General features: G+C 31.0%; 2 protein-coding genes across 8 annotated transcripts in view; both read right to left on the bottom strand.

Annotated features, from left to right (window-relative positions):
- Nucleotides 1-17774, bottom strand: part of LOC136974439 (serine/threonine-protein kinase WNK-like) — a 161850-nt gene extending 144076 nt beyond the window's left edge. For 5 of the 6 annotated variants that reach the window (XM_067269321.1, XM_067269327.1, XM_067269324.1 and 2 more), the window contains exons 1-2: nucleotides 17581-17774; nucleotides 12942-13659 (exon numbers count right to left, since the gene is read on the bottom strand). In XM_067269321.1, coding sequence (XP_067125422.1) covers nucleotides 12942-13628 — 687 coding nt within the window. In that variant the 5' untranslated portion in view covers nucleotides 13629-13659; nucleotides 17581-17774. Of the gene's footprint in view, nucleotides 1-12941; nucleotides 13660-17561 lie in introns of all 6 variants that reach the window. The other variant, XM_067269322.1, reaches the window with a different exon arrangement.
- A 6123-nt stretch (nucleotides 17775-23897) lies between these two features.
- Nucleotides 23898-26911, bottom strand: part of LOC136974449 (protein boule-like) — a 134263-nt gene continuing 131249 nt past the window's right edge. For both annotated transcript variants that reach the window (XM_067269353.1, XM_067269354.1), the window contains one exon: nucleotides 23898-25161. In XM_067269353.1, coding sequence (XP_067125454.1) covers nucleotides 24781-25161 — 381 coding nt within the window. In that variant the 3' untranslated portion in view covers nucleotides 23898-24780. The remainder of the gene's footprint in view (nucleotides 25162-26911) is intronic.

Below are 26911 nucleotides of genomic sequence, written 5' to 3'. Positions count from 1 at the left end.
CCTTACATTATTATAATATAATACATTAGTATAAATTAATTAGTAGAATTACCTTTGCTATTATTTAACTTAAAGATTACATTATAATTATAATCTAACTACACATTTAAAGTTAATTATCTGTATCTCGAGTGTTAAATGGAACCAAAGTTAAATTTACTACCTAAATGTTTAAGATTTATAGTGACCAGTTTAAATAATAAAAGCTTCTTAAGTATTTTGAAATAAATGTTTTATTTCTTTATGTTTTTATTTCTGGGTAGATAGACAGATAATACTTTATTGCACCAAAAGTACATCCACGCTGGATCCATATGGAATGATTTTGGTCCAGCAAAAATCCAGCTATATTGAAAACACTGCTGGATTGCAATCTCTAATCGGGGATCATGAAAAACTTTGACTTGGAGAAAATTCAATTTAAGAAATTCAAGTTGAAGTCATTAAATCCTATGTTATTCCATTGAGACCTACCAAGTGCTTTGTTTCCTTTGAGTTAAAGAAATATTTGAGTTAGAAAAGTTTTACTGTATTTTTTTGGCATTATCCATTTCTAGTGCTTTGAGAGAGATTTTTTTTTTGTTTTAAGACAAGTAAAAACTAGCCAAGAAGCATTACAATAAGATATCCTTTAAATAACATGGTATTGTTATGTACAGAACACAATCTATATATATATGGACATGTTTGTGCTTATATTTCACTCTGCAGCCAAAACTACACATGAATAGTGTTTGTGTGTGGTAGTAGCCCCAAGTCTCCCATAGTAGCACTATAATGGTTGCGTCTCGACAACTATAAGGGTGTGGGAGATATGGGGGTTGAAAGTGGTTGACTTCAAAAATGTGTGATGCTTCAATGAGAATGTTCCAGTTTTTCTAGAAATTTCCAGAACCTTTCTGAAATTTGGTACACAGTTAGGGTACATTATAAAAATGTACACTAAGAAGGGATTTTTCAAAATTCCCCCCGCAGGGGGAGAGGGAGAGCATTAAGTCTTAACATGAAGAATGGCTTACTGTACTATTTTAAATGAGATTTTTTGTTTTTAATTACGTTTAGTCTTCATTGAGTACAATATAATTGGATTGCTATATGTTAGATTTCAATGTAAAACATCTTTGTGATCCAAAAATCATAATTCTAACTGAGAATTGCTATGAGATCATCTACCATAATTTTTTGGATTACAAAGACATTTTACATTGAAATCTTCATTGAGTACTTAGGGGTATAAATTGATAACATTTCAGACATTGTTATAAATATTTTTTATATATTTCGATTTTTTAACCAAACGTTCAAACCGTTTTAAATTCAAATTTCTTTTTGCATATTGGTTCAATTATAGAACAAAGCGGGTACTTGCAGCTAGAAGTCAAATTAAAAACAGTTCGTTTGATTCTCAGCAGTAGGTGTTAAATAACAATTACTATGGTTGTTGAAATATTGAATGTGAATAGGGTTTGATTGCAAAATCCGCGCGAGCAAAGCTGCGGGTAAGAGCTAGTTTATTAAATAATATCAATTGTTCCGAAGTGATAAAAGAAAAATTTGCCATAGAAAAATCTAGAAAAAAATCATGTATAATAATTTCCTGTTAGATCAAATAAAATTTAAGATTTCTTCTTAAATTATAACCATATAACTGATTCATATAGGTTCCTATTTTACTTTAAAGTTTAGTGTAAATTTTCTAATTCTATTAGGCCTGTATATAATTTAAAAATTTGCTGTTAGAATAACCTTTAATTAGGATTTTATTTTTGTTTTGTTTTCAATATATTATCTAGGTAAATATATATTCAAATATTAAAAAAAAAACATTAAAAATTCAGTGTCTACATAATTACATCCTTTCCATATCTCAAAAACAATAAAATCACACAACATAGTTAATTTATATTTAGAGGCTCTCCTCTACCTCAGCAGGCAAATTTTGTCTACAAATATTCCTCTTGTGATCATATAATTATAAAATCACAATTGATAAAAATTATTTGTAATTTGAAAATTATAATTAAAAAAAAAAGTAAAAAATAAATAGGTTTCTAAATAAAGGCCATCCCTATTACATGATTTTGTTGTTCTCAAGGTTTACGGAGGAAAAAGCTATGAATACATTAAATTTTGTTTTCTTACCCTAGATCAGGCCTGGCCAACCCAAATTGTTTCGTGGGCCACTTTGATCACGCGTAACATTACGGCGGGCCACAATTTAGGCAAACATGCTTTTAAAAAAGTAAAACAAATACAAAATGAATAAGATTTTATTGTTGTACTGAGAGTTTGTACTCTCACTTGAGCATTATAATAATGACACATGCGAATTTTCATTTATTTAATTGTTTTGGTATACACATAACGAGAAGTTGTAATAGATATATAATATCGCTTAGTGGGCCACACAATTTAACGTGACGGGCCGCATGCAGCCCACGGGCTGGCCAGGCCTGCCCTAGATTTTAATTCAAAAATATCTAGAAAAATGTCTATTTTATTGTTTTGTAATAAATGATGTTTAATGTGAACACTTAATTTATTATTAAAAATAAAACTTAAGGTAGGGTCCCAGACTGTCTTAATCAGTCTTTGTGAGAAATTCACAAATGGAAGTTGTGCATCTTATTTGAGTCACAACTCAAATAAGATGGTTTATTGTATCATACATTTGCGAAAAGTTAGCATTTCTTGAATTTTTAACAAGTAAAAACAATTTAAATCTGTAACATAAGCAAGATCATTAACAAAAAGTTTACTGCAATTATAACAAATGTTTGTATTAAAAGCATATAACATAAGAAATCGATATATAAATTTAGTATAAATAAGTCATTGGTGTTTATTTGAAAATTAGATAAAAACAAAAAAAAAAATTAAAAATTTTTATTGTTATAGTCTGTCTATAGAAAGAATCAACTTGGGTATTTACCAATGAACGTCAGCCATTGATCGCCAACAAGCTACTTCCAGTTTTTTCCTCTCATTTGTTAAACATGTCACCACCATTATAAACAGTATTATGGAAGCTTCATGTTCTTGTATTGTAATGTGAGAAATTTCACTATAGTAATATTTAAATGTATGACTTTTTACACATAATGAACGCTATAAAAAATTAGAACAATTAATGGAAAATCATTCTGCCATCTATTGAGAGAAAACAAAATAAAATTCACATATTGCCTGACATATTAAGCAAAAAGTGCTGACATCATTAGAGAATGTGCTGATTGGTTTAACTGAAGTAATAAAGCTGGAAAAATGTGAAAGGTGTTGATGTTATTAGTTCCAGCATTGCTGATTTGATAATATGTAAAGTAACAAATGATTTTGAAATGCTGTATTGTTTTGAATTTAAGGAATAAATTCAAAGTAGTACTCAAATTTAAGCAACAGCAAAATAAGTGATAGATTACTAGAAATCAAACATTTTCAATCTATTTATAGATCATCATCAGGATATATATTCCAATTTGAAAAACAAACACATTCCAAAATAATACTCCAATTACAAGATTCAAAATGGTCAATACAAATAACCACATATACACATGCTAAAAATTTAAATTTACATAATAAAAGATAAAATATTTTATTAATTATCATTAAGAATACATCATAAAAACCAAGGTTTTTAAACCTTGGTTTAAGAGATATACCGTATTTTACAGACTATAAGACGCACCTTAATTTTTAAGCAATTTTTTAAAAAAATACCTATAAGTCGCTACGGACTATAAGACGCGCCCGAATTTTGGATGCAATTTTTCGAAGAAAAAACTGCGTCTTATAGTCCGCAAAATACGGTAACTAAAGAGATATACAGAGTTTGACTCTGTATATCTCTTTAGTTACGATGCTAAGTCTATGGGCAAAGTTGGCACCAAAGCATGTGCTTGTCAAACTCGATCTTTTCAATTACACTGAAATACATTGATTTCTCCTTTTTTATTATTATTATTTATAAGTGACAAGTTATCTAAAACTTTTCTGATTTATATTTCATAATATATTTAAACATCCTTAGAAAGTTTCTAAATTAAAGGTTAGGCTAAGTTCCTTTGGGAGCTAAATTTGAATTGATAGTTACCCCTTGACTTTTAGTAGTAAATTTTTGCTGTCAAGATTAAATTTAATTTTTAAGCCAAGATTTTTTTTAACAATTCACACCTATTTGAGTTGTTAAAACATTACTATTATCTGCTTCTTTTCTAATCTTCCTTTTTTTCTTTTCTTTTACACACATTCTTAAAAAACTAAACAAATTTCAAATTCCTTATACACCTGTGTATCCTATAAACAGCAGCATAGTGTATAACCACATATTCTAATGCCACAAGAGTGAGAGTGAAAATCAACCATGCTACAGCCAATGCTTTCTACTGTCAAAGAAAGCAGAATATGAGTGTAGATGATTGAACAAACAAACCAGTCAACAATGCGAGAGATAGACAATGCGACTTATCTCACAGTTTTAAGCAGTCAAATAACCTGGATCCTGGTGACCAGCCAGAAAAACTTATGGGTTTCAAACAAACACAACAAATGCTAATCACTTACATTCAGCCTATGTTGCATGTATTACAATAATTTCTTGTTCCTAAAAATAACTAGGTCTGCCTGTGTGAGCCAGATACCTAGTTACTTTAAATGATTAAAGATACCTTAAGTATAAATAAGATAAACTGCTCCCTTTTTAAAATAAATTCTCCCCTATATTGCTGACCTGTTTTCAAGTTCAACTTTACAATATTTTATTTTATTTTATTTGATGAGTTCAAAAAAGTTTATTTTTACAATTTTACTAGAATCCTTTGCTAATAAAATAAATTCATTTGTAATTCTTTTTAACTTACACTAAAATATTTGTTAAAAATACATATTGAAGAAACATTGTCTTTGCTAATCTATCACTCATTCACCAGAAGCAGAAACAATCTTTAATCACAGAGATGACCTTTTATTTGAAGCTATGCCTCTGTGAAAATGTGCAAAAACAATTTCAAAATGTCCTCTGGTAACAATGCCATAAATTAAAAACAAATACTTTGATTAAAAATTGATAAATGGAGTTTATTAAAAAAAAGTTGTTCTAGAATTTAAGTTTGCATGTTCTTGAACATTTTATAAGTCTAAATATTGAAATTTTCCAAAACAGAATAAAAATATAAAAAAGAATTAAGAATCATTTTTCCACTCTGAAATTTCAATCCACTGAATGAAAAGTTCATTAATTAATTAAATATACAAAATATCAAACATTCTAAGATGTATTCATAATTTTCCTGTTAACTATACTCAAGCCGTATCGACAAGCTAGAGTATAATTACGAGATTGCAAATTACTGACTCTTATTATCAATAAAACGATAAATTTTTCAAAACATTACTGATTTGCTAGTAATTTTTATACCGATTTTGGCTCCAAATGCCAAAATCAATGTACTAGCGATTTAACTTTCTTAACTTTTTACTATACCGGGATGAATATAAAAATAACTTTCACTCAAACCTACTAACTGGAGTAAAAAATTATTCTAATAATGCAAACATATTCAATGCCCCTTCTGGGCTCTTCTTCAGGGAATTGCCAAATTGTCCTGCATGTAATATATTTTTAAAATTGTAAAGAAGTGTAAAATAATAAGTTAAATTAAATGGAATGAAAAAACTACTCAAACTATAACTGCACCAACAACAATGACAATGGTGAATAACAAAATGTGGCTATATGCATAGCCACTGGATTGCCAAATGCTGTATCAACACAATCTAACAGAGTTTTGTTCAAATTAAAGTCTAACTTAAGCAGAAATAAGGAATAATTTTGATAAATAATTTTAAAAGTTAAACAAATTTATCATAAAAATAATTCCTAATCAATTAAAAATTATTGCATTTTATATGAATTATTTCGTCAATCGGAATAATATAGTTTCATCAAATCATCAAATGACAAACACTTTTCTAATAATTAAATTTTTAACAATTAATGCAATACAAACTAATGCAATACAGACAGAGGGAAAATAAAGTATTCCTATGAATAAACAGGATTTCCATTTCTTCACTTTGAGTTATATTACACAATAAACAAGCATAATAATTTTTAGAGGATTAATAAAGTCAAGATTGTTGTTTTTGAAGATAAAAATAAATGTTTTAGGATGAATATGTTTAATTTTAAATTAACCATTTATATATTTTGGATAAGAATAAACATATCAAGGCTACTAAATGTTTTCTTAATGATATTATATTTTTTATTCTACATTATCTTGGATAGATAAGAAGAAAAATTTGCTGAATTTCACAAAGTTTCTACTTCAATTATTGTCTTTTGAAATATAAACTGTAGTTTTACTCATCATTTAAAGTTTTAAAGTAAGTGAAATGACTTAAATTTTTAAAACTTTCTCTAAAAACAGTTTTAAAATTATGTTGATAGATGTCAATACTTTTATATAAATCAAATAAATACACAAATGTCAGCAAGGAAACTTCATTAAAAAGACAATAGACAAGGAAAAATAAAGCACATTTACCTATTTTTAATAAATATTTCTTCCGGTATGAGTAATATAAACGAAAAATGTACACAGATTTGACAGTTTTGTTTCCAAAATATTTTATTCGTATTACAATTATTTTTAAAAAAAACTAAATACAAGAAATAATGGGACAAGTTCAACTTACAATTCTTGTATATTATAATTTCTTAAGTCCTAATTTCTATTTCTTTCTGTGTTCAATATTGAAATGTAATGATAGCTAATTTAGTCAACACGAATGTTAAATTTGAGGTTAGATAATAAAAGTTTTAGTTTTATAAGAATATCATTTCAAAATAAAAAATTATAATATTTTCAAATTAATTTTTTTTTACAGATTTATATAAATCCCCTAAATTTCTAAAAAACTGGAATGTTTCATTGATTTAACATGGATAATAGGTAAAGTTTTTTATGATGTCTTAAGAAAAAAATTAAAAAATTACTTTGGTTAACAACTTTACCTTTTCATCCTCTTAAATAAGATATATAATTTTGATTTAAAAGTAAACTAAGGAAAAAGTAGAGATGGGACGATTAGCTGCAATAGGGAATAGGAAAAATTGAGCATTTTCCAGTAATCGGAATTGAGCAAATCCCGTCGCGATTTCCAACTCTTGAAACGATTCTTTCCCGTTTAATAAGAAAATTAAATTTGTTTCAGTCAAACTAATACTTAATTATTAATATTTTAATTTTTATGTTATTGGAAAGTTTCATGTTGAGAAAGCAGAGAGTACGCAATTCCCCCTACACAAGGTAATGTTTGTCATGGCAGATTTTCTTTTGTACAGTCAAAGTGATGAGAGATTGCACTTGGTCCTGTACTAATTGTCCCCAATTTAGAGAAGATAGGGTGACAGGGTTGCCATCCAGTTGGCATGAGTTGGCATGACTGGCAATTTCAAATCAAGGCTGCAGTTGACAAAAATACAGTATTTAAGTGTTGGCAAAACAGTTTAAAATATAAACAAAAATTATATTTTAATTGAAAAATTATTATATAAAATTATTTTTATACTGTATTTAGTATGTTTACTTATCGTGATAAAATGCTTGAACAAACACCTTAAATGTTTTTTTCAGCAACACTTTTAATTTATTTAAACAAATGAAGATTCAAACTGTTTAAGAAGACAATTTGAATCTTCTTGTTAAACCTGACACAGATCTATAAAAAGGGGTCCAAAACATTCTTTTAAATAAATTAAAAGTGTTGCAAGGTGTTGTTCAAGCTAAATTAGTCCTATATAGAAGTGTTTTTTAATGATAAAACGACTTTCTCATTATAACTATAATTTTTTGTTATGAGTCAGTCTAGGCATTTGTTTTATTCTTCTTTACCTCAAAAAAAGTTCAGGCAATTGTACATTTAAAAAAACCTAGCACAAGTGAATGAATTCAAAACTTTAACTCGTGATAATGATATTTATTCTGCTCATTCTTCATTTACTGAACCTCATTTAATGTTAAATATGATGGAATTAAAGCATTTATGAGGCATACTGATTGTGAAAAGCATTTTAAAAAAAAGTGCATCTTTTTACTTATCTTTCCCCAGTCATCACGTTGACCAACAAAGTTTCCAAAGATGGCGACCTTAAATGACACGATGGGATAGTATTATGAAATTAACAGTAATTTCTTTGAGGGTAGTGTTGCAATGTTAACTTTATCTGAATTAAGATTACATATTTATTTTATAGTACACAATAAAAGCATGCATATGCACATATAAATGGAGAATTTTCAGGTTTATTTCAAAAGATTGATTCTAGATTTTCCATTCTTAAGCTTGATGTTTATTAATTAATTTATGTACCATGCTCATAATGTAAATCATTAATTTTTCTATAGTAAAATAAAGTATTAAGAAGTATTCAAAAGAATCGGAGTCAGAGTCAGGTGTTTTCAGCAGAATCGGAATCGGGAGAAATCTTGGTATCATCCCATCACTAGAAAAAAGTACTTGATCCACCATAAACCATGACTATGATCTCAAACAATTACTATTTGTTTTTAAAATGATATCTGCCATTGGATAAATAATCTTACACTATTATGCACTTTGCTTTTGTATAAGGTGACCAGACATCCTGCTTTTGGTGGGACAGTCCAGATTTTTAACAATTTGTCCTGCATCCCACAGTGTTTTAAAAGTCCCGACTTTTTGGAAGGATTAAATTTTTGTCAATTGTATGTCATAAACTTGCGTCTTATGTTTAAGATTCAGTAAAGATCGTTTTGTATTGTGGCTGTACGCCATATTAGATATATATTTTGTCCCTTGTAGAAATTTCCTTCCCAACCCTTCCTAATTTGGTGGTTGTGACCAATCCCTTTACAACAAAAGAGAGGAATGTGACCCTGAGGGCCGTGTGTGTGAACAACGGGCATTCTTTGCTGGGACATTACAATGATATTGAACATTTTCATTGAGTCACGTTAAAACAAGAATTTAATTGGGAAGATGTGCAAAAATCACTCGATCACATTAGTCAACATTCTCCAGATAGCAATATTTCCAAAAATGATCTTTTTAATGAAATATCATTATTAAAAAAATATATCGATAAGGAAAAGGTTAAATCTTGAGCATCGGCAAAAATCTCAACAGAGAACGGCTAGAAATATTTCATCATTTTGAAACAAACTATGTTCCATACAATAACGCATTAAAAATTGTGGAATACGCACTGTCCTTACCAGGAACAAATGCCCCGACTGAACGTGTTTTTTCTACCGTGAATAAAGTGTGGACATCCGACAAATCACAATTAAGTGTTGAGACTATAAAAGCAATATTATGTGTAAAATATAATTTAACAAATTCTTGTGAAAAATTTTATGACATTTTAAACGAGGACAGCAATTTATTAAAAAAAAATTCACTCAAATGCGAAATATGTAAAAGAATAAAGAGTTTTTAAAAATTTATAATAGTATATATATTTATTATATTTGTAAATTTTACATATGTTGAAATTTTAAAAAATACAATGCAATTTACGCATTTCTTTTATGATAAAATTTCGTTGCTCTAGAACAATTTTTTTAACAAGACAACCCCTCCCCTTCCTCGTGAATTTTGTCCCGCTTTACCAATGTTAAAATCTGGTCACCTTACTTTTGTAAGTAGTGATGATACCTAATCATTTATAAATATTACGCAGTATTAATCCTGTATTTGTATATGTAATATAATATAGTAGTAAATAAAATAAACCAGTATGATTTATACCTTACAGACAATAATTCAATAACAAACGAAAAATAAAACTATTACAAAATAATAAATATTTTCAAATTTTTAATAAAATCAAAAAGTATTTTTAAACAAAAATATACGCTTTGAAAAATTTTTGTTCAGAAACATTATTAATAAAAATAAAGTATTTAATAATTTTTCCTCGCTAATTTTGTTTGTCGTCATCGATTATATATTTAACATGTACAGAATAATTCAGAGTTGGTGCAAATACTTCATAAATTTAATAATTGGTATAAATTTTTACTTTTTTACATTTTACAATTCAGTTGTCATTCATTTATATTTTTACTACTATAAAAGGAATTTTAATTATTCATAACAAAAGTAAATCTAATGATATATCAACTTCCTAGGATGTATTTAATTGGTATAAAATTTATTCAACAATATATTGCAGCTTTGAATAACAACCGAACATTTTTAATCAATTTTTTTTATTCTTAGTTTCATTTGGAGTCTACAAATATAATCAAATGCCGTTTAATGTTTCATTATGCCGAGGGCATCCCGAGAAAGGGCCGGGAAGAGCAATCACCCATTCCGAGATTTGTTTCGTTTCTTCCTTCCCTCACTTTTTACCATATAATAACTTTATAGAGCAAAAGATTTTTATAGAAGTATATTTATTTTAATAGTTATGCCGAAATAACTACAGTCCGTGTACAACAGAACTTGTTCCAGCGAGTGGCTTAAAGGAAAACTAGTGACATACTATTTCAAAAACTGTTTTTTTTTGGTATAGTTTGAATTTTCACTTATTTTTAACGTTTATTATTCATTCTTATAAGATATAAGATAATATAATGAAACAATCCTGTCTAAGAAACATTATTATAGCAAATTAATCAACTGGTTATTCAATCTAAATTGTGTATGTTTCGCCCTTGCTCAAAGAAAATCCCACAAGTCTCCTTGCATTGCACTACCCTAAATGTGCCAAAAATTACTATAAATTCCAATATTTTGTATTTTTTTTTATATTTTAACTTAATGTAAAATTGTTTATAAAAAATAATAATAAATTATTATTTTTTTATACTGTATTCATTGTTTTATAGTCTGTAAATAAAACAATTATACTGTATACAACTATAAAATATATCACATATTTTCTAAAAAAGAAAATTAACTAAAAATTCAAAACACCATGTCTTTTATCATTTAACTTCAAAGTGAAACAAATCATTTGTATTAAAATGTAACTATCACAATGCACATTTTTATTCTTATTGTATGTATTGGTATTTAATAAATGATGGAATAATTGCTGTTTTTAAATATGATTAAACTCACTAAGGTATAAAAAGAGGCTTAAAAGTGCTAGCGTATAAATTTCTACATTGCTAATTTTGATCCGAAATGGCTGCGGCCATCCATTTTATCCGAGTTTCCAGTTATCCGAAGTAGCATCGATCCGCATTACCTCGGACAATCGGGGTTCTTTTTTGCGTAAAGTATCTCAAAGAAAGTAATATTAAGAAAGAAAAAAAATTTTTGATGCAGATGTGGGTAAGGTAGCACACAGTGGATGCGACACCCAATCAAAAAATCTACCCGACGATTACTCCTAATGTTCTTTAGTAATACATTTGTAAATTCTGTAATATACTGGCAATTTTACATACTTGCTTGTTTACATATATAAACAAGCATAAAACAAAAATTTTATATATAAATAAATAAATATATATATACTTTATCACAAATTAAGAAATCCGTAGAATATATATCAATCCTGAAAAGATCCCCATTAGATTAGGTTGTTTACATGTAATTTATATCAAAAACACGTCCCATCCTCTTACGAAAGGGCGATAGATTTGAATAACTTCTCCTTCGATAACTTAAAAATCACATAACAAAATAAAAACAATGTTCTTCCTTGAATGTGATCGAAATCATTAAGCATCTAGCAAACCAAGATAATAAAAAAAAATGTTACTTTATATTTTATAAAACATTCTAGCCTAGCACACACTTTAATATATATATAAAAACACTTAAAATTCATTATTCCGAGTAAAAATAGCGTTCATAAATGACAGCTCGCCAACAATGTAAGCACATTTACGCGTTTGCTTAACAATTAGGCGTGCGAACGGTCGATTAATATTAAAACATCCATTCCAAAAATAAATGCTGCACTTTGAAATTCGTGTCAGATATCAAGTTTCTTAATATTGTAACAATCCAGCAATTAATTTCGAAATATTCATTTTTCTTTAGGTTTAAAATCGCAATTTTAATTAATTAAGGAATCATCGAACGTAAAATAAAGCACCCGTTTTTAATAAGAGGAAGACTGTTTATAGTCGAACGAAAATAATATTCCTAAAATGTTTTATAGTTTATAACTTCCCACTCCTTCGATAAGAAAGTCAACGACCCAATTGATCCCTTCGTCATTTCTGGTGAAGAGAATAGCGGAAGTGACGTCATCGGGGTGGTAAACAGAAAATTGCGGAAACACAAGTCAGAAACTAATGATTTCTCCCGTTTGCCCTTCGAATAATTGGTTTATAATGGTCAAATCTTACACTTGACAAACGAATGTGTCGATTCCCGTGCCAATTTTTTCGTAATCGACAACGTACAGTACTTGTAGAACGCATACACACAAAAAATCAAAACTGACAACTACAATGGTTAAAATTCATTAAAAGTTAATTAAATGGTTAAAATTTCTTCAAAAAGCCTCTTATTTACATATCTTTATTTTACGAACGAATAGTCGATTCGCGATGCCAATTTTTCCGTAATTAACACCGTAAAACCCAAGGAAAAAACATATCGCAAAATCGACAATTCGGACGGTTAAAGTTCGTTATTTAAAAAAAGGAAGTAAATTTAAAGCCTTTAAAAAATTGCCCGTAGAAGCTTAAAACATCTCGCAACAACCTCGAAAAAAGGGAATTTCGCACCTCGAGAAACACGCAAAAATAAACGCGTTAATATCGTAGGTGTGACGTCAAATGCCAGGTGATTTGCCAAAATGGAAAAATAAATGTCACGCGTACGAAAGTCGATGCAGTCAAAAGTACCGTAAGGTGGAACAAAGCGATTACAAGGTCGCCGACACAAACGGTGGTCAAAATAGAATAGAAAAGGGGTCGTACCTGCAATTCGCACCATGCCACTGCCACGCCCGTCGACGTATCCAGGCCTTTATATACGGTCTTGAACGAACCGCGTCCGATTTCTTCTTCGAACTTGAGAAACCTACCACACGGCGAAGTATCCCTGGCTTTGACGGCTTCGTCCTCCTCCACCACCGACGTTTCGTTCTTACTGACGCATACTTCGGCACTTTCTTTCGTTAAGTTATCCTCTATGCTTTCCGTCATGTCGCTCTTCTTCTTTTCGGTTTTGGCCGGTGTCCTTTTTTTCCTTTCCTTCTTGTGATCACCCGAAGGGGGGCTTTCGACCAGCGACGACGACGACGACGACTTGTTACCTGTCAGACTGGCCAAAACACGCCTAGTAGTCCGTAATTTTGGTATAGGAGACGAGGATCTTTCGGTTTTTCCATGTAAAAAGCGACTTCCTTTGCCGGGACTAGATTCTTTGCTTGTACTGCTGTTGTTGTTCGTTCGCTCTGGAGAATGTTTTGGCGAGTCCGATCTGGCCTGTAGGCAACTACCGTGATAATTGAGGCGGTGACGAGTCATAGCAAACCTGGAAGATGCTTGACGTCCGCATGTTTCGCAGTTGGGAGATGAGGTTTGACGCTTGTTGACCGCGTCCGTTTCGGCCGTCTGTTGATGAGCATCGTTCGATGGTGCTTTGCGACGATTTTTAAACATCTCAGCCGACTGACGATCTCCTACCTTCTACCTGCAACGCACAAAAAACAAAATTATTTAAGCTTATGTAATATCCCAGCAATAAAAAAATTTATCGCTAAACAAACGAGCTGCGAATAAATAAACCCGATATAAATCATTTTTAAGATGGATTTCTGATATTTAAAAATTTCGTAAGAGAAAAACCTCCCACAATCGCAGACGGTAGAACACCTAAGACGTCTTTCATCTTCCTTTATCGTCAGAGATAACGGCGATGACGTCAAATCTACCCGATCTTATGTTGAGACACGGAATTATTTTAAAAAATTCTTTATGCCGCATAGCGTGCGGATTTCACAAAGAGGAGGCGGGATAACGGGTAATAATTAAAAAAAAAGGAAAGAAATACATATTCGATTTCTCGCGACCTAATTATCAAAACAGATTTCACTTTTCGGATATTTAAATACGTCCCCGATCCTAGAAAGCGGTGACGTATCGGGACACTAACCTTGATAGTCGTAACTGCTATGATTAACATTGCAACATCACAGGAAATGGTGTGGTTGACGCACAAATGGCATACATCCAACTAATTGATCAGTGAGTTTAAAGTGATCGAAAGCCACGTACGAGACGAGACGAGAAAATAAACCATCCCCTCGGTAGGAAGATTCTCCACCGAAAAAAAAAAAAATGCCGATCAACCAGCAGACTTATCGGTGGAAGATAAGGAAAGTTACTCGAGCCGATAATGTATTTCCCAGTTGAAATTTTCCAATTAAAAAATAATAATAATAATAATATCGGACGAAAATCTGACATATTTCCACGAAATTTTCATCATTTTTTAAAGTTATCCGAACGAATGCCAAAGCACAAAGGCGCCGACGTTACTGATTGGCAGATTTCCAATTACGTTTTGTATTTAGGTTTTTCTTAATTAGCATTTTGCAAAGTAGCAAAAAGATTTATTGCAAATATAGTTTCTTAAGAGTACATAAGCGTGGACGGTTACGTCACGAGATACAACTACTACCACTACTACTACGACTGTAATACAATGCATCGATTTCATCGCTTGTGTGTGTGTGTGTGTGTTTGAAACATTCTTTTTCCCTTCAGACGCCTGAACCAGTGTCCTGTTAACAATGACCCACTTCTAATGGATATATTACAATTTTTAAAAGAGTTCCTTGTCACGGTTAGAAAAATTCAAAATACATGCAAAAATCTTGATAATGATAAGTTTTATAGATAGGTCGTTGCTCAAACCAGGAAAAGGATGATTAAAATACAGTAAAATTTTATACAAAAGATTAAAATTTTCTTAATAACTGGGTTAAGCTAATCTTAATCCTCCTGGTGGTTTTCCTTCTATTTATATATTATCCTTGATAGATAACTAATTAGTTTCTATAGTAACTTTCTTTCAAAATATATAATTAAAGTAGTAAATGAAAAGTAAAATAAATATGGGATTATAAATTATTACTTGGGTTCTCTCGAACTTTTCCAAACGATCGAAGGCGGTGGAAGTGAGGAAACTCGGAAAATGTACGATTATTATTTCCTTCCCGAAGAGCGGAAGTCGAGATGCCGGAGAGATATACAGATTAAAAAACTTTTAAACACGCGGAAGGTTTGATCGGTGCGGCGGGAACCGACGGTACGGTATAAAGTGCGCGGTCTTCCGCGGCACGTTATTTGAGGCGTGCTGTCAAATTCCGAAGCAAAAAAATACGTAATAAAATCCTCAATCTTTAAAAAAATTAGCTGTCTAATGCAAGAGAAAATGATAAGTTGAAAAACTTGAAAATTTAGCAATAAAATATTTCACAGTTTAACATAAATGTACAAATGTGACTTTAAACATTTTTAAAACTGTTTTCACAATAAGTAATAAACTGTAACAAAATTTAAACAATTAGAAATTATATAATATCATTTTTAAAATGATGTAGATATAATTATTTTATTAAAAAAAATATTTTATAAATTTGAAACTAGATCATGCCCTCCAAAATTAGGATTTAATTTGATCAGACTTTTTAAAAAAATTTAAAAAATCAAATTCAAGGTCATGCAAATGTATATAATTTAGTAAAAATTCTTAAAAGAATAAATAGACATATATTTCTAAAAATTTACATTAAGTAACTAAATCAATTATAATGTACAGATTATATAATTCTCCCATTTATTTTCTTATTTAATTTAATCTTACTCGACGGCCTATTCTTTCAATTTATGGCCAATGCGATTTGGCAACTATCGAAGTGTGTTAGATGTGGCGGAAATTTGGCAGCGTACGAAAAAATATGGATATTTTGGACGCACGTATCGAAACTAATCTACGAATATTTTTAGTTAATCTATTCTAGTTTTTTTTTCCCTCGAAATATCAACAGAAGATGACTAAATTAAAATACTTTAGCTAATTAAAGATGACAGATCAATTTTATATTTAACAACACATTAAAAATCATATATAAAAATGATTTGTTAAAATCAAATATGCATCTAAATTTAATCCTACGACATTACCTACAGTCGACTTAGATACAAAAGGTAAAAAAATAATTTAATAATAATTTATTAGAAAAAACAAGCTCAGATATCAACAGCTTCTGTGTTAATTTAAAACTAATAAAAACCAAGTTAAAATTTTATAAACGTCATTATATTAAATACATAAATTAAATAAAAATTAAACAAATATTTAATACTTCTATTTTTGACTCCTATGTTATAGTAGTAATAAAACTGTATACCCAATAATCAATTATAAGTTGTTAATTTTATAAAAATGATCCAAATTCATTCGTATTACAATCTCTTTGAAAAAAAAACTAACTAAAAAAGTACACAAAAGCTACAGAGAGAAATTAGATATAGCTTTAAACACTAATTTAATGTGAAAAATTAAATATAAAATTTATTTATATAAAGTAGAAATAATTTCAAGTATAAAATTAGTAGTAAAAGACTGTACAAAATCAACATTATAAATTTATAACTAGTTTATAAATTATAATAAATTACTTTATAAACATAATACCAATTTAGTTATTAAATTTAAATTATATTTAAATCAATTTGAATAAAAAGTTAATAGTCGCAAACATAAAATTAGGAAAATACGGCAACGTTTTGGACATAGATTACAGATTTATTAATAATACAAAAAGACTATCAGATTAATAATTAAACCGTTATTATGTTAAAAAAGTAAAAACTAAATCGTAATTAGTTTACAAGAAGGACAGGCTCGGCAAATAAAAGTAGAAAAAACAATTATTTGCCTACGACGGTACAAATCGACATTAAAGACTTACTGGAAGTACACAAACACTGTTAATTTTATAAAACTAAGAATAATTTTAAGAATTAAAGTCGAGTCGTATTAATTTATACAAAGTAGCATCAGTTTTAAGTATAAAATTAACTTTTGTATATAGATTATGTGAAATCAGCAATATAGATTTATTGGTAAGACATTAAGAAAGTTGGATTGTTTTATTTAACAGTTTAATCACTAAACCATAATTGGCTTACAAGAAGAAGAGTTTCGAATACAAAATGAAGAAGAAAACAGATTGTTTTGGATTTAGATTATATAAAATCGACGTTTGCGATTTATTAGTAAAATATAAAGAATATAGGAACGGTCGATTAATTTGGCAAGGGTTTAATTATTAATCGAATAACTTTAAAATTTGTATTTTTACAGAAATTTCTTGACCACGTTCACGTGGGACAGGCAATTTAGCTGGAATGAAAAGATGAACACGAAAAATAGGAAAAGGAATTAAATTACGTTTGCTCAATATCCTAATACGAAGTATATAACACATGGAAATACGACGTATTAATACACCAGTTTACGAATATTAAACTTAATTGAATTTAAGGTAATCGTTATTATTCTATGTCACAACTAAACGTCACCTGCAATTTCGTTAATTACCATGTTTTTCTCTTAGTTCCATCTTGGTCTATAGCAATATTCACAATAGTAGTTACACCGTTATGTTTCGATCTGATCAATTTATACCAATTTAAAATATATTATATATATAATATATATATTTTTCCCCTGTCGAGTCCAACAGTACGACTCTCTCGCAGCTTAACTCGTATCCCTAGAGAGGCGGAGAATATACGTTCGAAGCGACAAAATCGGCAAAAATTAGTAAAAATATATCTACTTAAATTTTTTAAACCTATTCCAAGTTACGTTACGAAAATTTTTTGAATTTTAAAATATTCATTTATTTAATTTTATAACGTCTTTCGTACGTAACCTTTTGGAAATGTCTATTACAATCGAACCTAATTCGGAAATGTTAAAGACGATGGCAAAAAAGCTAGAAAAATATATATATTTATTTAATTATAGTAACTGCATTCGAATTTATTTTAAGTAACTTTTAAAAATTACACTACTAATTTATAAAATATTTTAATATACTTCTGGGTTAATGCTACCTTAGGTAGCCAAGATGGCGGCTCGTATCTGATTCCAGCAAGGAAACAGTGGACGCACGTTCTAACCTAACCTAACCTATTCTAATAATTTGGTTGCTAATAATTATGGTAATTTATTAGAATAGGTTAGGTTAGGTTAGAACGTGCGTCCCACTGTTTCCTTGCTGGAATCAGATACGAGCCGCCATCTTGGCTACCTAAGGTAACATTAACCTAATTTCTCAAATAATATTTCCGAAAATGGTTTATTATAATCGAATCTAATTAGTAATATAAAAAAGCTGTTTTCAGGCCTTAGGAGATGTATTTTTGTAAAATCAATTTATAATTTAAAAAATAGTAAAATAAACGACCTCGAGAGTTCCGAGGGACAAAAAGAATTAAAGTTGAAACAGATAAAAATCATTTTTCTTGTTAAAAATTAAAAGTTTAAAATTGGTCTTTCAAGTTTTTATATTTTATTTATATAATGAAATCCACTTATTGTAAAAGATGGTAACCTACCGCTCTGGACACCTTTTTTTTATTAACTCTTTCCGCCTTTTTTTTTTTTTTTTTTTTTTTTTTTAACTCTTTCCGCCCTGTGTGCACTAAGAGAGCCTCTTTTAGTAGGCCCATTATGGGTTCGGCCAGGCCCACAATGGGGCGACCGGGTGGTGAGGGACGGGGCCCGACATATCCGAACGGACCACCCCCCGAAAAATTCCTGGGGATTATTCGACCCGTTCGAATTCGATCCCGGATCCCCCAGAGCGGTAGGCTGCCACCTTGACCGCTCGGCCATCCGGCCTCCGCTCTGGACACTGGGAATCGAATTCGGACAGTTGAAAAAATTCCAGAAATTATTCGAGAGATAATCCGTCTGGATATGTAAGATACCATCCCTTACAACCCGGTTGCCCCATTGTGGGTCTGACATGCCAAACCCTTAATAGGCTTGCTAAAAACGCCGTATTAGTGCCCATAGAGTCTAAATGTTTGGTTTTATTCGTATACGGCAACGTGACACACAGGCGATCTGCCGAGTGCAGAATATCTTCTGGGAGATCTTTTATGGGAAATTGCTTCCTATTTAAATGTTACTAACGTGAAGAAAACCCGAAAAACTGCATGTTGACGATGCGCGGACCCGCAACCAACTATCAGTATTCAGTATCCATTCGATCACTGGTGAGCCCAGAACTCTTCCCGCCCTATGAGCACTAAGAGACCCTTTTAGCGTGCCCATTACTGATTCAGCCAGGCTCATGACGGGGCAGCCGGGTAGCGAAGAATGGGCCATACGTATCCAGACGGATCATTAACAGTATTTATGAAATATGTAAATATCACACTTATATTAATGTAATATTTTAAAGGAGAAAGTTAGTAACAGATTTAAGATGCAAATTTTAATAACTTTTAATAAAACGCTTCATTTTTTATTGTGTATCGATTTCAACAATGTATTCTGCCATTTAATCGTAAATATAACTTAGAGAACTTGCAATGTGACATATTGGAGTTTCCGATGTACGTGTTGAGCGTGTTTTGCCCAACGCCATATTTATGAAGTTTCCGTTTTGTTTTAACTTCACTCCATATATGACAGAGTAACCAAACTTTACATGGGGGAAAGCATAAACTTTGAGTGGCTCACCTAATGAAGAGACACGGTGTAAGTAAATTTTAAAACAGATACAACAAATTCGACAATTACAAAAAAAAAAAAAAAAAAAATTTACCACGCAGTAATTTTTAACTCTTTTCGCCATGTGGTCACTAAAAGGGCCTCTTTTAGCACGCCCATTATGGATTCGGCCGAGTCCACAATAGGAAGGAAAATTTGAAGGACGGGGGTCGACATATTCGGTTGGACCACACTCCAAAAATTCTTGAAGATTTTTTGACCCGTCTGGATTGGATTCCGGGTCCCCCAAAGCGGTAAGCTTCCACCTTGACCGCTCGGTTATCCGGCCGTCACCACGCAGTACTTAGAAGTGATGCTATGCAATGGTCAATAAAACTATCATAAAAAGTACATTTTTAGTCAGTACAACGAAGCAACGACCAAGTGTTAGTTTGTTTTAATGTACTTAAATTTCTCTTGCTAGGAAAGGTATGTTCTGAAGAACTCTACCAAAATCTTTGGATCAACCCAGCTAGTTGCTACAAAATTGAGCTTTGAGTGATTTTTACGCTTTTGTGTGGTTAAGAGTTAAAAATTGGAATATTAAGACAAAGTTCCACCATATTCTATCTTCGACCACAAACTACAATCCTCTAAGAACATTCATCTTCGTACGGATCAACTCCATTAAACATTACAATTTTACTTCTGTACCAGTCGACGTATTGACTAGTAAAGCTTAAGCTTAGTTCACACTGAGCGCGATTCGCTTGCGAAAGCGAAAAACAAAGCGAATAACAAGTCGGACATGTCATCGTTTCCGGCGAATTTTACCATTTCGCGAATCACTTCGAAGTTCGGAACCATGTAGCTTTTTCGCTAGCGAAAAAATTTCGCCACCAATCATATTCCCGCTAGTTTTCACGTGGTTCTTTTGTTTTCAAGATGGCTACAAACTTTCTCACGCAATAGAGTAAATGTTGTAATTACGGATTTTTAATATTTCTCTCACCCAGCATCGTTTTCTTTTCGTCTTCTCTTTCTCTCTTAATAAATAAACAAATGTGGTTAACGATAGAATAAGCGGCCATTTTGTTTTTCGAGATGACGTTTTCGCTTGCTTGCAAATGATTGGTTGCTTAAAATTTGCAATCGCTTTTCTCATTCGATTTCGCTATTCGCTCAGTGTGGTTATTCTAGTAAAAAAAATCCAGCAACGAGTTGCGTAACATTCCTGGACGTTATGAAATTTTATTTAAAAAGTAACTTTTATATTATTAAGCATAATAAATAAGATTGTGTGTCGTCATCTGTTACGATATTTTGTCATAAAAAACTCTTCATATTTTTAAAAGAAAACAAATGTTTTGTGTTTTTCATCCGTAGCCTGGAAGATTTCTAGTTTGTTTTCGAGATTGTAGTACTTCTTTTGCTCTCTAATATTCTTGATTTGTCTACCTCGGCTGCTTTAATAGCGGCATCGAGCTTATAGCCCGATAATTCGGCAGTTCGTTTGGCTTTAATAACCAGGTTTATGAAGAAAAACTTCGTACTTGCATACTTCGTACTTGTTTGTATCCTTGCCCAATTTGCACAGCCCGGCGTTACACAGTTATCGAAGCTACTGGGCGTGGTTAAAAATTAAAACAGCATCGGTGCAATTATTCCAGATATTACAGGTTCTGACAAGTAAAGAATTTTCAACTTGCCACAAATAGGCTACATATTGATTATTGACAATCTTGTTATGATTATGTCATAACAAGCAAAAATAATAAAAAAACAACTAATAAGCAGGCTTAAACTTAATAAATACAAATGTATTCTGACAGTTTACGAGTTAATTTATTACAGTAGACCCCTATAACATGGTAGATACGTTCCGTGTTGTACGAGTCACTTAAATAAGTGAGCCAATCACAGCCCGGCACGTGTGTAGTTTAGGGGGTACGGCTGTTTGAAAGGTTTTCTTCCATAAAATTAATCGATTCTAGACTAATTTGACTCGACATTTCCAAATCACGTATAATTTTTTGGGAATAATCCATATAAACTATGCTATAGACAAAAAACAGTAGGATTACTTACCGATTGTGCACCGTTCGACGACGCCATTGCTTAAGCTTGTTTTCGTCGCGGAGCGGCTCATCGAACGGCGGGCGCGATTCCTGATAAGTTATTTTTCTGCGAAAAATTCGCTAAACTTTGGAGACATCATTAATAAAAATATAATTTTTATGGCCGTTGAATAATAAATGATTTTTAGTGGTCGTTTAAACTCAACGGTTTGTACAATATCCGCTATTGGTCCAGATTCGACCAATTCTGTCGCGACACCAGTCAGAGATGACGTTTTACCGTGTTATACGAGTCTCTTTTAGCGTGTTATACGAACACAGTCGCAATTTTCTTGCCGTGTTATACGAATCCGTGTTATATGAACCCGTGTTATAGGGGGGTCTACTGTATACTTTCTATTTGTAAAATTTCCTCAACCTTAACACAAAATAAAAAAAGTGAACTTTTAAGAAATTTGCGGATTTCCCGGGATGAGAATTTTCTGGGTTAAAAAACAGCCGGGATCCCGTTAGAGAAACCGTAATCCTGAAATATCAAACGAAACACGACTCTACAATATTTAATGATTCAAAATTATATCTGAAATTTGAGAATAGAATTCCTCCTGTCACATGCTATCTCTAGATGGTGGCTATCGTTCAGTGACGTAGCGAACATAACTGGCGTCCGGGGCACGACACTTTATTGACCCCCTCCCCATCCAGAAACACATATAGTAATATAATATATATAATTTACTCGTAATAAGAATGTAATACAAATAATAATAGAATGTAGTATTTATCTTAAAATATCTATAATATATTACGAATAGTTACTATTACCTTCATACCCCCTCCTCCCCCTCGCTACGCTACTGCTATCCTTGCAAACCATATTTGATAGCACGACTTTTAAACACAACAACAAATGCAGAAATAAAATATAACGCTGCTCCTATTAAAATTAGAAACACAATAGAATGACTATTTGGAATGCGTTAGAGTAGATTTCGTTGTCTAAGATTTGGTCTTCTTACTAAACTAGAAACATTATTTATTATTATTGTTGCTACTGGTATTCTCCCCAATATAGCTATACTATGCAAGGATGATTCTTATTTTAGATATGGTTATTCAGCCTGAAGAATGCATTGTTACTCGAGATTGACTGTTCGAGGAGGAATAGCTGTTAGGAATACAATAATACAAGCTTTCGGTGAATGAGGAATATGTAGTTATTAATTTCTTATTGAAATTTATGTAAATACAGACTTTGATATGCATAATTCATAAACAAAGCATCACAAAATTCAAATAAAACTTTTGTAAAATAATAATTTATTATTGTATAAATAAAATTTGTTTATATACGTATATATCAATATGATTATGAGTTGGGTTTGGTAATTAAAACTCAATGCAATTAATGTAGGAAGTATTATACTTAATAATAAACAACGAAAGTTTCTTGGAAAATGTTAAGTTTTTCAGATTATGCTTTTAGTTTTTAGTAAATTAGTAGACATACACAGAAACGTATTTCCAGTTAAAAGCTATAGAAGTTGAAAGCAAAAATAAATACAAATTATTATACATACTGTATAGCTACTCCTTTTGTTTCATTTCATTAAAATGTTAATTTAAATTTTTAATTATTAAATTAGCCTATTAATTGTTTAAATGTTATCATGCTAACTCGAAAAATCCCATACAATAGTTATTACAAAAAGAAAGTGTGACGCTAGATAAGAGCCGGTTTCACATAATAAGTCGTCCTGGGAGGCATTTCCCCTTAGCAAATCGCTCGTACGTTGCGTTACCTTGGTGCCTTGGTATGCAAAATATCGCTCGTGTGTACTGGCACTTATCCATCCACCCACCCATTTTATATATTGCGGAGTGAAGAAAACCTCAAATATACTCGGTAGCCTACTTAAAACCTGCCGATATACTTTATAGCTAATCCCATTACTTACAGTTAGTTTTAAAAAATCCAGCAAGTTGCGTAACTTTCCCGGTTCTTCTAATAAACGCGGTAACACAAAGTCGTAGTAGAAGGGCCCGCGAATTTGAAGACACTTCGTAATGCTAGAAATTGAAGAGTTATTATAAAATATTTAACCCAAATCGACATAAAACTTGCAAATTTATTTCGTTTCTATTTAGATACAAATAAATACAATAAAACGTACATACGAGATGCATTACGTTGCATTTAATTTCAATTCTAATTAGATTACGGATACAAGTATTAAAAATAAAATCTTTACATCGATTCTTACGAACGAATTATTCTTTTCGTATATAATTATTTATATGATGTGAATTTATTGATGAAAAAGAAAGAATATATGCATTATAGTAAAAGGATAAATATGTTTTCTTTGAAAAAATATATATAGATAGATATTATTATTCATTTTATTCTTTGTTAATACGAACGTAATTTAGTACGTCGGGAAAAATTTTTTATCCCATCTTATTTTTGACACAATCTAGAAGATTTTAGTTAATTAAAAGATATATATGTATATATGCGAATAGTTTCTACGAAAACTATTGATAAAGTATGCAAAAAATATTATTTTAATTTATAAAACTATATTTTCTTTAAAAAAGATACAGTCATGTATGTGAATGAAATTAACAATTATTTTCTGCCATTCGTCATCTGAATAAAATTCACTCTTCTGGGAACAATGGTAGAAATGAAAGCAACTTTGGACTGCGATTGTTTAAACCATGGTTTTAATTTAAATATATATATTTTTGTATATATATGTATATTTGTGTGTGTTTATGTAAAAGATGTAAATAATAATGCCAAATATCTCCCAATAAAAATATGCAATTAAAAAACTGAACCATAGTTGTAGCATTAAACGAAACGACGTCGTATTTCAAATTTTATCGCTTCAAACGATGAAGTTTAGCTTGTTTGACAATGACCGATGATAAAAGTCTTTACGAAGATATATTATATAAATAATATCGGAAAATATGATTATCTTCAAAATTTCGATTGGCTGCCGTTGCAGTCGGCAACGATGTCGGAGACGGCGGGTATTAACGAGTTGATGGGATTAGTGGAAAGCTGTTGTATCATTCCAATATCTGTCATGGGCACGAGAGCGAATGTATCGCGGTCCCCGATGGAATGATCCGTAGCGCGTTGGGACGTATTAATAAAAAGAGGTGTCGGATACGCCATTACGGTGATTCCGTTGACCGTTTTGGCTATTAACTGGGATTGCTGGGATTTTTGGTAATGGGGTGGTCCGTCACCTGCGCCCGACGTGCCGAGTGTGGTCGAATTTTTACGGAGTGACGGATGTTTCCGAGAATTTCCACAATTATTAGTGGAATACTTTTTCGAATATCCTTTGTTTACCTGTAAAAAAAAGCAAAGTAAATACCTATTTTTATGAATTAAATTTCATTTATTATTATTATATACATTACATATAATTTTAAAATATACATATTTACTTTTCGGGCTGTTAAATAACGGAGGAAAAGAATTGTAATCGATCGGGTTTCTTTTGCATTTAAAGACGTTTTAAGAACCTCGAATCGAAAAATATGAAAGTATCAAAATTCTGAATGTGTGCGCCGTTGGTTGACCTGTTATTTCGTTTTATAGTTCGGAACTCCACTGACAAAAACTTTTGAATTTGGTGAGAATACGTCTATTTGTGGGGTATCAATTCGACATTCTGAAGGTTATAAGTGGAGAGGATAGGCGTCGTATCTCCATCGGGTTCGGATTTAATAAAAATTTTACTCATTAACATTTACAACTTTTTTCAAAAATTCACTCTACTCCAAAATAAGATCTTTATCTTTTACAATAATTAACATCATAAAAAATTACTTTTTAAGTAAAATCTCAACGCTGTACTCAGTGTTTCTCCTTATAAAAATCTATTCTTAAACTTTAGTCTTTTCTGAAAAATGAAGACATTTCTCACAATTCGACAAAATTGTTTCTTTTAATCTATTATTTAAATATTATATGGTAGTATAACTGAAAATTATTGGAATTTTTTTTCTTTCGGTTCCGTTAACCTGCCATTCGAGATTCTGCTGGGAAAGTTATGCAAGAGCCTTTTCCAGCTTTGTAAAATAATATGTGTACACATTGTACATATCTATACATAAGGGAATGTAGGTTTTATAGCATCAGCTGTCACTGCTGGAACTGAATTTTTTTGCAACAAAATCCTCTAAAGTGTAACACAAATGTGACATTCGCAATTAATAGCGAGGTTGAGGTCGAAGTTTTAAACGCAAAAACTTGTACGTCGGACGTTCGGCGACGCTTTCCCGTAAGCCTAGAAGTTTGGCAATGGCGTTTGGAAAGTCAGTGGAATCATGCTCGACATTCCAAACGCCATTGTCAAACTTCTAGGCTTACAGGAAAGCGGCGCCGAACGTCCGAACGTACAAGTTTTTGCGTTTAAAACTTCGGCCTCAACCTCGCTATTGTAGAACTTGTCATAACTTCAGGAGAAAAGCAGAAAACGTCTTTCACAATTTAGCTGGACAGTGGACATTTCTCCATAATCTTTGGGCAAAACGCAATTGGAAAGATTTTTGCAATCATTTCTTATAATAACTGCAGGATTTGCATTTCCTTCAATCCCTTGCATGCGTTTCCAGCACTGAAACCAATGAATACGCACTGAACTGGCAAATGTGAACTGCTGTCATTAACTTAATTTTGTTGATAGAAAATATGGGGGTTTGTAAAGTAAATATTTACAATTTCCTGTAATGTAAATTTCTATTTAAAATTAAGTAGTAAGTAATTTTAAGCATTAGTAGACAGTTCGAATATAATATTACTGATGTTAGAGCAATGTTAGATTGGAATTATATCTGATCAAATAAAATCTTAGCTGCTAAAATTGTCATGAACTATTGCTATTTATTTGATTTATGAATCGCTATTTCTTTGCAATAAAAATTTATACTGTTTCCTCTTGATTTTGTAGCCTCAATATGGATTGAAGAAAAAAACGGACCAATCTACTTGTTCCAAGGAACATATCAGATTAGAAATACAGTATTTCAAAATATCAGAATGCGTGGAATGTTCATTAGATCGTGCATTGGCGGCTATTTATTTCCAAGGTTTA

The sequence above is a fragment of the Centruroides vittatus genome, unplaced genomic scaffold, assembly GCF_030686945.1.
Source record: "Centruroides vittatus isolate TY-2023 unplaced genomic scaffold, ASM3068694v2 contig_349, whole genome shotgun sequence".
Taxonomy (NCBI): domain Eukaryota; kingdom Metazoa; phylum Arthropoda; class Arachnida; order Scorpiones; family Buthidae; genus Centruroides; species Centruroides vittatus.
The sequence above is the reverse complement of the archived record's forward strand: the minus strand, read 5'-3'. Positions and strand labels throughout refer to the sequence as shown.